Source organism: Arvicanthis niloticus, chromosome 4 (assembly GCF_011762505.2).
Source record: "Arvicanthis niloticus isolate mArvNil1 chromosome 4, mArvNil1.pat.X, whole genome shotgun sequence".
NCBI lineage: Eukaryota > Metazoa > Chordata > Mammalia > Rodentia > Muridae > Arvicanthis > Arvicanthis niloticus.
The window spans coordinates 13269905-13283265 of NC_047661.1; the positions used below are offsets into that span (position 1 = coordinate 13269905).

The following is a 13361-nucleotide window of genomic DNA, read 5'->3' on the forward strand; positions in this document are numbered from 1 at the left end:
AAATGAAAGCAGTAAAAGCCAGTCTCATTAACTCCTGAGACTGTATCTGCACAAATGGAAAAACTAGGGAGACAAATTTTAATTTTTAAGGCCTAAAATAAAGCTTACAGTTCTTTCGTTTGTTAATTAAAGAACAATGGAACCCCAAAACAAAAGACAGGATAAGGATATTTGCCTCTATGAACCTCCAGTAGCGCTGAATGATAATGTTCTGAGACAGTATTATTTCATTATGAATGACTCTTCGGCCTTTCCCCCAAGAACTTTAACCTGAAAATTTATTTTAAAAACCTATATTTTGAGATTTAATTTAATTCCTGTTCTTCTGCTGTAGAAGATTGAAGCTGAAACCTTGTGTGACAGCCTGGGATGCTCTTGGCAGTAGGGTTTGGGGGGAGGGAGAAGGCTTTCACAGTGGGAATTTAGTTCAGATCTCCAGGGCATTTGACAGGTCCAGTCATCTCTGCTGCCTGGTCCCTCAGTGAGCAGATGGGTTGGTACTGCTGAGCCCCGATGCCTGTCCAGAGTGTACTGGTTAGTAAGTAATGTGCTGGGGAAGCCACATAGGCACCTTAACTCCCAACTGGGAAAATCGCAAACAGTAGCCGTTCCCCAATTTCTCAAAACTCCTTATCTTGAGCTAGTTTTAGGCTCACAGAAGAGCTAATATCTGCTTCTTCTAGACCCCACATTTCACTTGCTCAAGAATAATGATAAAAACCAGGCAACTGGGGCTGTAGACACAGCTGGCTGAGTGGGCAAGCACACAGGCTGCACTTCTAGAGGACCTATATTCAATTGCCAGGACCCATGTGGTAGCTCACAACTGCCTGTAACTATAGTCCCTCTTCAGGTCTGTGTGGGTGCTGCATGCACATTGTACATAGACAAGCAGTCAGGCAAACACTCATGCACATAACATAAAAATAAATAAAGTCTGAAAAGAAAAAGGTTAAAGGGCAAAACAGCCTGGAAAATATCCTTGGGGCAGCACTATGAACCGCCGACACCTAACTCAGGCCTTCCCACATTTCCGGCCCTATTCCTTTACCATCCCGGGGTTCAGCTCATTGTCTCGCTTCCCTTGGCAGGCTTGGCTGTGTAGAAAACTCTTGATTTGCATTCTTCTAGTTCAAAGTTTTCAAAGGAAATGTAAAAGCAGTTTTTACTAAGCAATACAATAGCCACGATGGACGAATGCCTCGTGAATATTTACTTTGGTAATTCTTTTGGGTGTGTGCATGGTTGGGGCAGCTGAGGACTAAACCCAAGGCCTAGCACTCTGACCTATGACAATTCTTAATTAAAATATCCTCAAGGAACAAGATATTCCTGAGCAAAACAAGAAATGATTAAATCACCTTTTACAAAACTGTATAGTTATGAAAATAACTTTTTGAAATGTCAAATATTTAAAAGAATATACAGGGTTGGCTTGACCACAAAGGAATGTCAACTGGCTGCATTTGCCATTTCTATAGAGTTCACAGATACCATGAAGTCAGCAGAGAGCCGAGACGTGCTGCTGGCAGTGTGTCTTCAGCCCAGTAATGGAGGTATGAGAAGTGCTAACCTCGTGCCATAGGTAGGGTCTTATTCAATTCTTGACAAGCACAGGCATTTAAAAACACTTTCTACCCCTGATTGCCAACCAGAGACACAGGGCTATTATTTTGCAAGTTCTATTCTGATCACGGTGTCTTTTAAAACAGTTTGGGGAAGCCAATACTGAGTGAAAACATGTGTTCTACAGGAAAGAGGGAAGCAGAGAGCATAGAAACAAGGAGGCAGAGCTCTGGAAGCACAGGGTAGGGCTCTAAGGGACAGCAAGCAGCTCCAACAGCAATGTGGCGCTCCTTCAGGGTCCCTTTCTTTCTCCAGTGACTCAGCCTTACTGATGCAGGATCAGATAATGTGCTGTGACCTGGATTCGATGACACAGGGCTAACGACACCATGTGTGGCGCATTCACAAAGGAATGGAGGGCCCTGCCCAACAAAGGCAACCAGTGAGACATGTTTACAATGAAGCAGGCTCCAAACTCAAGGGAAAAGGCTTTGGTTAACCTGGAAAATTAATTTACGAAGGAAATTCATCTGTAACGAGGCCAGGATACTAAGTGTACCCCGCCACCTGCTGCAGGCTGAGCATGGCCACATAAGCTTGGCATCTTTGCTTCTTCATCTACTGAAATGGAAATGGGCTCCACGACAGGCTGCCCCAGGACAGCAGCTGCAGCGATGGGCCTTCTCTCTCTCCTGAGCATCCTGTGTTCAGAAATCACTAGTGAATACATGGGAAGAAATGGCTCCTGCCTCAGGAGTCTCAGGATACTGAGAGTTTATAAAGGGGGAAACCCAAGCTAATAATGTAAAGGATACCTGTGATAACAATATTCTTAGCAGGCTACGAACTAGTGCTCCTGCTGTTACAGCTCGTGCTCCCGAATAGAGACTTAAAGGGGAGCAGCCCTGCATGACCGTGATACGATGGCTTTGGTTAACTGTCAACCTGAAAGACCCTACCTCACTAGGGAAATGGCCTCTGGGCATGATTATGGAGGTTGATTAGATTTCTGTTTACAGGTGGAGAGGCCTGGGTGGTGCTGTCCCTAGGGCGGGATCCTAGACTGTCTGTGTGGAGAAAGGAAACTGAGCAGCAGCGTGTGCTCATCACTTGGCTTTCTGACCAGATGGCTTCAAGCCTGCTCTGCTGTCATGCTGTACTTTTACACTGGGAGCCAGAATAAACCCTTTCTCCCTTATTTTGGCTTAAAATTGTTATTAGTTGCTTTTATTAGTTTATTCTGTCAAGAGCAATAGAAAAGAAAGTAAGGCAGCAACTAGTTCAAACGAATAAAATAAACGTTTTTGTGTTTTTAGTGCAATTTTACAACTGGTATATAAGTTTCCTGTCTGTGTGCCAGTGCCAAGCCGCTTTCCCAGAGGTGGAATTTGAATGCACCGTTCCTCAGGAAGTGGGAGCCCCGCCCCTTGGGTCTAGTCGCTTGTCCAGTGCACTGGAAAACAGTATGGATCACAATGCCACTGAGAAGATAAGCAGAGAAGATCCTGGGTTTGCTCTAACATGTTATGACTTCCTAGAAGAGACAAAATCAATTGTAAAACACCTTGTGTGTATAAGAAATTATGTATATGTGCAGATGTGCCCACTGTGTGTGTCTGTATGTGCATCTGTGTGTGTGTGTCTGTGTGTGTGTGTGTGTGTGTGTGTGTGTGTGTGTGTAGGATACAGGTCAACATCAGGTATATCTTCCTCTGTTTTTCCATCTTATTTTCTGAGACAACGTCTTTCACTGAAAATGGAGCTCACCAGTTTGGCTACTGGTTGCTCTCTGGAACCAACTTGTATCTAACTACCCAGCCCCAGTGCTGGAGTCACAGACAAGTCGTATAGCACCTAACTGTTATCAGTCTGTCGGGAGACTGAACTCGTGTCTTCATGCTTGTGTGGTAGACACTGTTCTGAGGGAGCCATCTGCCCAGCCCCTCAGAGGACTCTCCCTTGTGATCCTTCCTCCATAGCCTTCAGCTGCTTTTCTGAAGTATCTTTCAGCAAATACCTGTCTTTAGGAGTACAGTTGGGTGTTCACCTACCTGCAGTCTGCAGCAGTACTGTGCAGCAGGCAACAGATCTCGTATCTCAAAGCAGGTGTCTGGACCGTGATAAATGACTTCTAAGGATTCTTCATCTTCTCCCCATTCCAACCGGTACTCTGAGATGTCAGCACCAGGGCTCTCGGGGCTCTGCAGGGCAGATACTTGTTGTCATTTCACTGAGATGAGAGCACCATACTCCAGGATAAACCAATAAAGGAAAGGTAAGAGGTGACATGCAGCCTCCTCTCAGCTCTGACCACTTCCACAACTGGAAATGATACAACTGACTGTCAAAGGAAGATTTGCTTGTATATGGACAAAAAGTCACGTGTGTGAACACACGCACTCACATCCACCCCCCACCCCCACCCCGCATGCATACTTTGGCTTTGTGGCATCTTTACAGCTTGTATTTGGGGGCAAAGGTAGAAGAAACAGAAACAGATGGGCAGCATTTACCAGACTCACCTCCCAAACCACCAGGATGCATCCATCAGGCGTGAAGGAAACACATGGTGCTCTACACTGCCCAGGTGGCCCTGCGGCAGTGGTGATTTCTGACACATCAGAGTAGGGACCATACTGAAAGAGAAGAACATGTGTTCCCATGTCAGAATGGCCTCTGCGTGCGTGTGCATATAAAAACTTATGATTAAAGGCAAGGTCAGCGGTTTCATTAGTGCAACTGAACAAAAATATTATCTCATGTTTTTCACTTTAAGAAGTATATGGATAAACTACTGCTCTTTCCCTGATAAGTAAACATCTGTTATATATGTCTATTTTTTTTATTCAAAAAGATTAAAGAGTTGGCACATTTTTCCTTTCATGTGACATTAGTCAAGGAAATGAAGAAAGTTATGCATGGCAGTTTCATTTTAAATGTAAACGAGTCTCTTGGGACTGCTGGTTATTACATTCTGGGTATTTGTCTGGTGGCTGGCACCCCCGACCCTCCACTACTACTTTGAGATAAGGTCTTCCCATGTAGCCTAGGTTAGCCTTGTACCTCTGATGACTGGGATGTACAGGGATGTCTACCATAGCCAGCTAATCTACGCTGCTGCAACAGACTGCCAGAATGCCCTGGGCCTCACACAACATGCTTTCTCTTTGTATTGTCAATTGGCTTTTTTTTCTTCTTTAAAAAATAGATCTCATCAGTTGGTGAAATGCAACATCTTCATGGGTCTCATGTATACACACACTGAGGCTCTAGGAGACTGGCATCGGTTTGTTCTACATGTGTGCTCATCTCTGCTGCTCACATCCCATAAATCTGTATCACTCTGCCTCTTCAAAATAAAAAAAGAACAGTTCCTCTGTGGGTCACACAGACATAGTTCCTCTCAACTTCTGATCTATCCCTCAAATACCAGATGAACAAGACAGCAGAGGAAAGGACCAGAGAACTATGGAATTTTTGGAGGAATCAGATCTAAAGAAGTAAGCAGCCTTCTCCTAGAACAAAGCAGCCCGAGGCACAGACTACATGCTATAATACTAAAAGGTTGTGTGTGTGTGTGTGCTCATGAGTGTACAGATACATGTATGAGTGGAGGACGGGAGATAATCTGCTTCTCAGCCCCTTCCCACCTCTTTTTCTGAGATGAGGTTGTCCTTAGGAGGTCCAGTGAGCCCAGAGATCATCTCTGCCTTCCCAGTGCTGAGGTTTCAGGGAGGTCCCCCCATGCTTAACTTTTAAAGGTGTAGGTTGTGAGCTCTAACTCAGTATGTGGCGGGTGTTTTCCTGACTCACTGCCCAGTTCCCCTGGAGAACTCTTACCAGGACTAATCAGAAGCCCTAATTCTTACAAGTGATGAAATTACTGAGAACAGGAAATTCTTTCATGAATTAGCAAAAGTGTGTGTGTGTGTGTATGTATGTGTGTGTATGTGTGTGTGTGTGTGCGCACACACTTCATGGAAAGAATGGGAGACAGAAACTTGGTAGTACTGGGCCTACAGGAAACCGTGACAGCACCGATTTACAAATAAGGATGTTGTTATATATACTTTAACAGTCGTCAGGGAGTAACGTTCACACACAGCTGAAGGACAGCAGGAGGGTAGCAAAGGCACCTTGCGCTCTGATTGTGGTAGGTAAGCTCATACTCACCCCTCCATCATTCAGAGCCCGCACTCTGAAGCGGTACACAGTCCCTGGAAGCAGGTTGCCGACGGTGCACTCCAGCTCGGGCCCGTGGTATACCTCTGAGGCGACGTCCTCAGGCTCTGTCATTTCCACACTGTACTCTGACACCTCACAACCACTTTCAGATGCAGGCTCATCTGAGGATGTAAAATTTTTCATCTCTGAACACTTTTTTTGGACTTCTTTTGATTTTATTTTTATTTAGGTATATGAATATTTGGGCCTGCATGCATGAGTGTGCACCATGTGTAGAGGCCAGAAGCAGCCATGGAAACCTCGGGAACCGGAGCTATAGGTGGCTGAGACACCACATGGGTGCTGGGAACTGAACTTGTCTGCAATAGCCGCAAGTGCTCTTAACCACTGACCCATCTCTCCAGTCCCAGTTTTTGGATTTCTAGTTGACTGAGTTACATTTGATTTTCTATTGTTACTGTTCAAAATATATAGGTGGTGTGTTCTTGAGTTTCTATCGCAAAAGGAGCCTCCTGTTCAAAAAGCTCCTGAATGACCCAAAGTACCCAAAGCAAATGCATCTCAACAGGTTTGATTCTATTAAAAATAATCCAGGAATAATAGGAGTGCTACTAGGAAACCTTTCACATTTAATAATGGGGAGGGAGGAAGGAAAAATATCCATAACTAAAAGTCAGCCATCCTGCTAAGTCTACCTGACCCCAAACTGGCATACCATTTTATTACACTTTAGACATACATGGTGGCCAAAGTGTCTGCCAGTGTTCTACGCATTTGCACTTGCTATGTGGATACTTGTAGACTGTTGGCACAACTGGAAGTGGTGCCAGGCAAGGCTAGGAAAATACCAGAACCGGCAGAGAGGAGGGACTTGATGCTGCTCTTTCAACTATTTCTTGGTTGAATCTCTAAATCATACAATTTTTTTTCCCTCACATGTTGAGCAACTCCTGGATAAGGCAGGCTATTCTGGAGTTCTCTCTAGCAACATGGCCACTAACAACAAGAGTAGCAACAGCAAGTGCAGCCCTGTCAGGAATGGGAGCATGAGCAGTAGATGGCTACGAATGAGAGACAGCCAAGGTGCCAGGCTACAGAGAACACAGTCATGCCAATGGGTGACACAGCTTCTGAAGGAAGCCCTGGAGTTGAGTGACAGAGCACTGTGTCAGTCTCCCACTGTCCTGGTCGATGCCAACATGAAGATTGGTTCACTCACCCCACTCTAAGTGGACTTCTTTGTGCTTTGGTCTACCCAAAACCCTCGGTGGTCGGCACTGACCTGGCGCAAGGCTTAGTGTGCGGACAGGGAGACTTTCAGAACACTGTGGGAGAAACACCGGAGAGACCATTGCTTAGTTACTGCGAATTGCTCACACCTTATCTACCAGGCTAATTCTATCCCACAACTGTAAATAGGACCAACAGGGAGCTACACACTAGACGTGCGTGCTGGTCTTCAGGAGGGTCCATGGCTGTCTGCATGTGGAAGTGTGGGCTCTCACTGCATACAATGCTGGTCATACATAGAGCAGCTCTCTCTGATGTCAGATTACTAGAGCTGAGTATTGCCCACCATAAGCTTACTTATTTTCCTTTATATCAACATTAGAAAGACTGTTCATGCAGAGTCAAGAGAATACAAAACAACTGGATAAAATTAAGAATGATACTCTAAATGGCTGGCCAGCCACAGGAAGAGCAATATGGTAGGTAAAGGGGGGGCATTTACCCACCAAGCCTGGCCCTTACAGTAGATCTGCCAAGGCTACAGTAACTCGGCCTCCTTTGTGGGATCTGGCTCTGCAAAGCTGGTGGTACGAAAGTTGGCCATCTTACGAGAATCGAGGAAACAAAGTGGAGGCAGAGAGCTCCAACTCCTTCCAGGGCATGATGTGGGAAACGGATCCTATGCCTTCAATTAATGAATATGCTGTCCCGCCCAACCGCTCACGTGGCAGGTACCACTGATGCTCTACGGCCTCAGTCTGGATATAATCACACAGGGAGACATTTCGGGCAGCCCCAGTTTTCTACAAGTTCTACAAGTGTTCTAACTGGACTCTTATCCCGAGTGGGGTGTGTGTGTGTGCTTCTGTCTAGATGATACACATGGGCAGAGTGTTTGTGTATGTGTAAAATTCAGGAAAACATTATCACTCTGCTACTGGCTCGCTAGAAACCATCTCTCTTTCTTTCTCTCACCATTAATGGTTTCAAATCATCTACAGTGAGAACAACACTTCTATCACAGTGCCTCTCATGATGTCAATATGACACCCGACTCTTATCCCTAGAGTACTTTGTATGCACTGATTAGATTACATTAAACCTGTGAGCACTGTGTGTGGTATAAATTGAGTCTCCTGGTGTGCCACCTGGCTGGTCTACAGTCATTCTGATAAAGACAAGCCACGGCTGCTGCCTGCAGGCCCTACACAGGAAATTACTGAACAATTACAGAAGTGGAATTAGTCATCAGATTTATCCTGTTTTTACAATAGTTTCCCAGCAGGTGGCAGTAAAGGACCTTCACAGATGTGTTACCACCCTAGCACAGCCAGGCAGGTCTTGACTCTAAATTCTACACTTTTTCCTTCTTGAAATGACAGAGGTCTCCCTTATTTAGTTAATGCAAATCCTAACTAATTTCATCTCCCCCATGTAACTACATGAAGGCCATGTCAGGGTTAAGTCAGTGACAATAGCCTGTACACATCAGAGTGTGCACAGAAGGATCTGGGCTTCTGCCCTGTACCTGTAAGTCAAAACTATTTTTCATATCCAGATGTGATACTAAAGCTGGCTGCATCAACGGGAAACATTTAAAACTGCAACATCTCCTGCAGTTACTGACATGGCACTTCCCAATTTGATGAAGAGGCCCACTGTCACATATTGATAGACCAACCTGACTGTGCCCACCGGTACTGATGCAGCATGCTCGCAGTTTGTACAAAGTGCCTGGTTTCAAATGGGTAAAGACATACTCTGTAGCCGATCCACTGTAGGCCACTTCCCACTGACCGGCTGGAAAATGAGATGTATGTAAGTTTAGGCCTTTTGTTATAGCACGACAGTCCCCATTAGAAACAGCATCTGAGACGTGAACACCAAGTGGCTTCCATGGCAACCCAGCATCACCTGACACTAAGATGCACAGAGGCGTTTCCTATAATCCCTCCACTATAACACGGCTGACTACCAAGTCAGGTGTGGGCAGCCATATCCCACAGGAGTTGGCACAGGAGGAGGGTGGTTACAGTGTTGCACCGCTGTGAAATGCCATGTTGAGGTGGCCACAGGGCCAGCTATGCAGCAGGTGCTGTCACAGGCTTCCTGTCAAGGGGCTGCTGAGGGTGGCCACGAGTCCCTTTACGGACCAGGAGCTTTGGTAAGGGCCTGCTGTGTCTAGGCAGCCTACGCATGAAGCTGTGGTGGTGGTGACAGACACTTAGCTGGTGCCCCATGACGCTGATGCCCAGTGGGAGAGGCACCTGGAGGCTGGCTGTCACTGCCTGCATCAGCAGCAGGCTGCAGGGATGTCTCTCATTGGTTTGTTCCCACTGATGCCATTTCGAGTTGACCACTCCATGTGAGCCTTTTACTGCACGAGTTCTCTTAGGGAAAACATGCTCGCCCTATCCTATGCATAAAGTAGACTCCACACACCCCTTCAGTGGCCTGTTAGACATCTGTTACTGCCCTCTGGTACTGTGCCTCATTAGGTCCGAATTAGGGTGCAGCCCATGGGAATTTAGACAGTGGTGCTTGTACTACGGGCAGACATCCCATTCTGAAGGACAACTGGGATGAGCACACATGAGAAGTCCTATGAATGAACCATGTAGCACCTACTCTTGCACTGGGTCAGTACCGGGGAGAACCAGGGCAACTGAAAGCAGACTCACGCTCTCTCAGTAAGCAACTTGGAGGTGGGACTCCTCTCCTAGGCTTAATTTAGACATTAAATAAGGTCTCTAGTACAGAAACTGATTTTATATTAAGAACAGCTGTGCCCATCTCAAAGAATTCTCCTATTTCCAGACTAAAATAGTACTTAACAGGCTTAAAAAAAGAAAACCCACCTCCAGGTGGTTGTGGTGTTAGAAAAAGCTAGAGACAATTGCCATTTGTTCCCAGTGACTCTCTCTTTTGCCATATGCATACTTTTTTTTTTTTTATAAAAAAGTAATGATTACAGCATCTGTATTAGTAAAATTTGGTTATGTTTTAAAGTTTTGACAACTATATTATTTTCTATTGAAGTCCAGTGAGTTTTGTTAGAAAGAAAAATCAAGTGTATCTTGAGGCCCCTGTTCCATTCGAATGCTTCCTGCATGTGTGGGGAGGGTGCACATACACACTCATGTATGTCATGGCACACGGGGCTCTGCAGCTGGTTCTCTCTATCCATTTACACTTGGGTTTCAGGGATTGAATGCAGGTCATTAGCCCCATGGCCCCATCTGAATACTTGCAGTGTGACAATTGATGAGAACTCTAACTCCAGAGTCACAACAGAGACCAAATGTGTTCTGCAAGTCTGACACTTGTCCCTGGCCACACTATGATGTGGCAATTGCTGGACATGGCAAGGATGCCAGGCCGATTACTGCTGACAATGGCCAGATAAAGCATGTGGCAGTTTAGAGGAGAAAGCCTCAAATTAATTAATTTAGTCTATTAACAAGTGACCATCGTTTCAAAATCAACATAGACAATGAAACAAAAACAAACAAAAATTCCAACTTGCCAAAAATGGGTACTTCAAGCAGAATGAACCCTGGTGTTTGAAAGAAAAAACCATATGCAGGGGTACAGTTGGCCGTAGAGAGCCTGCTGAGGACACTTAAGAAGACAAACTAGCTGAAGAGGGAGGGAGGGAGGGAGGGAGGGAGGGGGAGGGGGAGGCGGGAGGGGAGATAGACAGTCAGACAGACAGACATGCCAACGCTCGGTATGGCTTGTCTACACTCCAGCTCTATCTTTAGCACTGATGGCTGCCTGCTGCAGCGACTCTAGAGGGTCTGACACCGTCAGGATGAGGACTGGGCGGGAATGCATTGTGTAATACAGTTTCCAAAGTGTCACCTTCAGACGTTCCGTCTGTGATCTCCAGCAGATACTTCAGGATTTCTGAGCCACCGTTGTCCTTTGGAGCATCTGCAGAGTAGGCGAACATTAGTGAGGAGAGCACTGGGTGTCACTGGTAAGCGTCATTACAGAGTGCAAAAGAACTTCCACTATACAGCCGTCCTTCCACTGGAAGTAGGCCAAAAAGTACAAGTCATGATTTTGTTAAGAACCCTGATCCTTAAAGTTTTTTCTTGAGATAGCATCTCATACTTCTGCTTAGGTTGGCCTCAAAGTTTTGGGAATGCTCCTGCCTTAGTACCCCACCCCGATCTCAGTACTGAGATTACAGGTATGAGTCTCCCACACTGGCTCCCTCAATGTGAAGAACTGGAATTTTATCAGGCTGCTATTTAAGGTCATTGAAATGCAGGATATAAGAGTTAGCATTGATTTAGTGAAATATGCATAAAACTTGACAGGTGGAATGATTTTCCTAAAAATGACATCAGTCTGGAGAACTCTGAAGTGGCTCTTTAAGAACTGCGTGATTTTTATGGAAAGTTGAAATATTCAGGCATTTATCTTGTTTTATTATTTTTACTGCATAATTTTATGAGCAATTAGATGCTTTTGAAAAATGAGAAGGGTAGAGAAAAAATGCATTGACAAAATAAATAAAATGTTGGAATGAAATAACTTCACCGCACCTCACTTTTCTACCAAGCAAATTTTCCATCCCCAGGGATCTGGATGCGGTCCAGAATGATCAGCACGTGCACCAGGCATCCTGGGGGACGGCTTTGTCCACCACCAGAGCCCCTATGTCACCTTGGATCAATGGTCTACAGACATGTCTACCTGTAAGAGCTTTGCCTTGCGAGTATAAAAACACCAGGCAGAATGATTTTGCCAAACTGTAAAGAATCCATGTCTGCCAGCAGCCCGCCACCTCTGCGTCCTTGCACACGGAGGGGACTTTTCCAAGGCCTTGATAGTCCATGGATTTGTGAAGCTTTCTTCCCAGGTGTGCATTTGTCACACACACTTCAATAATAGCATGCACAGCAATAATGATAAGGACAAATCCAGCACAGAGCTAAGGGGCCACCCAGGGATGTCCCGGGAGGCAGGCTGCCAGGGCGGCTCCACTTCTACCTATCCGTGTCCTTCCGGGAAACCCACCTCAGAGCTTTTTGATGCCTCAGTGCATCACGCTTGACCTTGGTCTCCAACGATGTGCAATGCTTTAAATTGCGCCCCAAGTACATCATTACCTTATGGCTCCAATGCTTTCTGTTCTGCCCTTCACCTGCTGTTCAGACATATTCTCACAGGACATCCGTGCAGAGCACACGAGTCCTAACAGCCTTAAACATGATTACAGGTGCTACAGTCGCACAGTGACGTGTTCCCCTGACGTGACCTGCTCTGCAGACCTGAGCATCAATGTCCTCCCAGGTTACCTTAGCCCATGTGAAAACCCTGAAGCTCTCGGGGAGTGGGGGAGGGGTAGGCATATACCGAACAGCACAAGAACAAGTCTCCTACTTTATTGCAACTTAAGTGTTCTGTATGTTAAAAAAAAAAAAAAAAAATCTATTTAGGATTAAATATCTAGATTTGAAATCTAATCTCAATTTTAAAATATTTTATATTAAATTTCGTTGTTTTATTTTTAAAAAAGGTGAGCCATTGAGGAATCAATCATCATACATTCTCAAACTCAAATTAACAAAGCATTTAAAATAAAGGAAGAAAATATGAAATAAATGAGATACTCTCAAAACTGTCCACTGAAGTCTGACTAAGCATTAACCTCCAGCTGTCCCCTCCAGTGCTCAGGACGCTTCCCACACATGTATAATAAAGCCTCCCAGACGATGTGTTCTACTTGTGCTTGATTTGTCACAGCAGCAGGAGGCCAGGAGACATACCCCACTTGACACTGAAGCCATGTGATGTGACTGGTCCTTTAATGAGGGGTCTGGTCGGAGGCCCAGGTCTGTCGGGGCTGGTTGTACAAACCAGGACTTCACTTGGACAGCTCTTCCCTTCCATGTTAGAAGCAGTCAGCTGCAGAGCAACCAAGGACACATTCTGGTTATGGGCTGTGAAGTCTCCTGGGATTTGGTACCATTGCAAGGTTAGACACAGATGGACAGACTGACACGTATCCACCCAGTCACATGTTTTCTTTCTTTAGACTGTTGATGTAATGCTTGTGATCACTTATTTTACTTAAATTCGGTTATCAACAATTAAAAATAAACCCAGAAGGTAGGTTTCAGCTAAAGACATCTATAGATCCTTACAAGAGGGAATATAAGCCAAGGGGAGTGGTACAAGCAGGGGGGTTGAGGCAATATGACTGAGTCTAGGCTATGCAGCAAGTGCCAGGCACTCCTGGAACAGAGTGGGACCATGCTTCACTAGAGGAGGAGGAGGAGGAAGAGGAGGAGGAGGAGGAGGAAGAAGAGGAGGAAGAGGAGGAAGAGGGGCTGCAGTGGTACGGTATATAAAACCAGCAGCTG

At 45.5% G+C, this 13361-nt stretch overlaps 1 protein-coding gene across 6 annotated transcripts in view; it reads right to left on the reverse strand.

Moving 5' to 3' along the window:
- The window catches only part of Fndc3b (fibronectin type III domain containing 3B), a 288833-nt gene that overhangs the window by 36818 nt on the left and 238654 nt on the right, over window positions 1-13361 (reverse strand). For 5 of the 6 annotated variants that reach the window (XM_034499558.2, XM_076932204.1, XM_034499559.2 and 2 more), the window contains exons 15-21: window positions 12765-12903; window positions 10846-10917; window positions 8663-8781; window positions 6971-7076; window positions 5740-5912; window positions 4089-4202; window positions 3618-3767 (exon numbers count right to left, since the gene is read on the reverse strand). In XM_034499558.2, coding sequence (XP_034355449.1) covers window positions 3618-3767; window positions 4089-4202; window positions 5740-5912; window positions 6971-7076; window positions 8663-8781; window positions 10846-10917; window positions 12765-12903 — 873 coding nt within the window. The remainder of the gene's footprint in view (window positions 1-3617; window positions 3768-4088; window positions 4203-5739; window positions 5913-6970; window positions 7077-8662; window positions 8782-10845; window positions 10918-12764; window positions 12904-13361) is intronic. The other variant, XM_076932205.1, reaches the window with a different exon arrangement.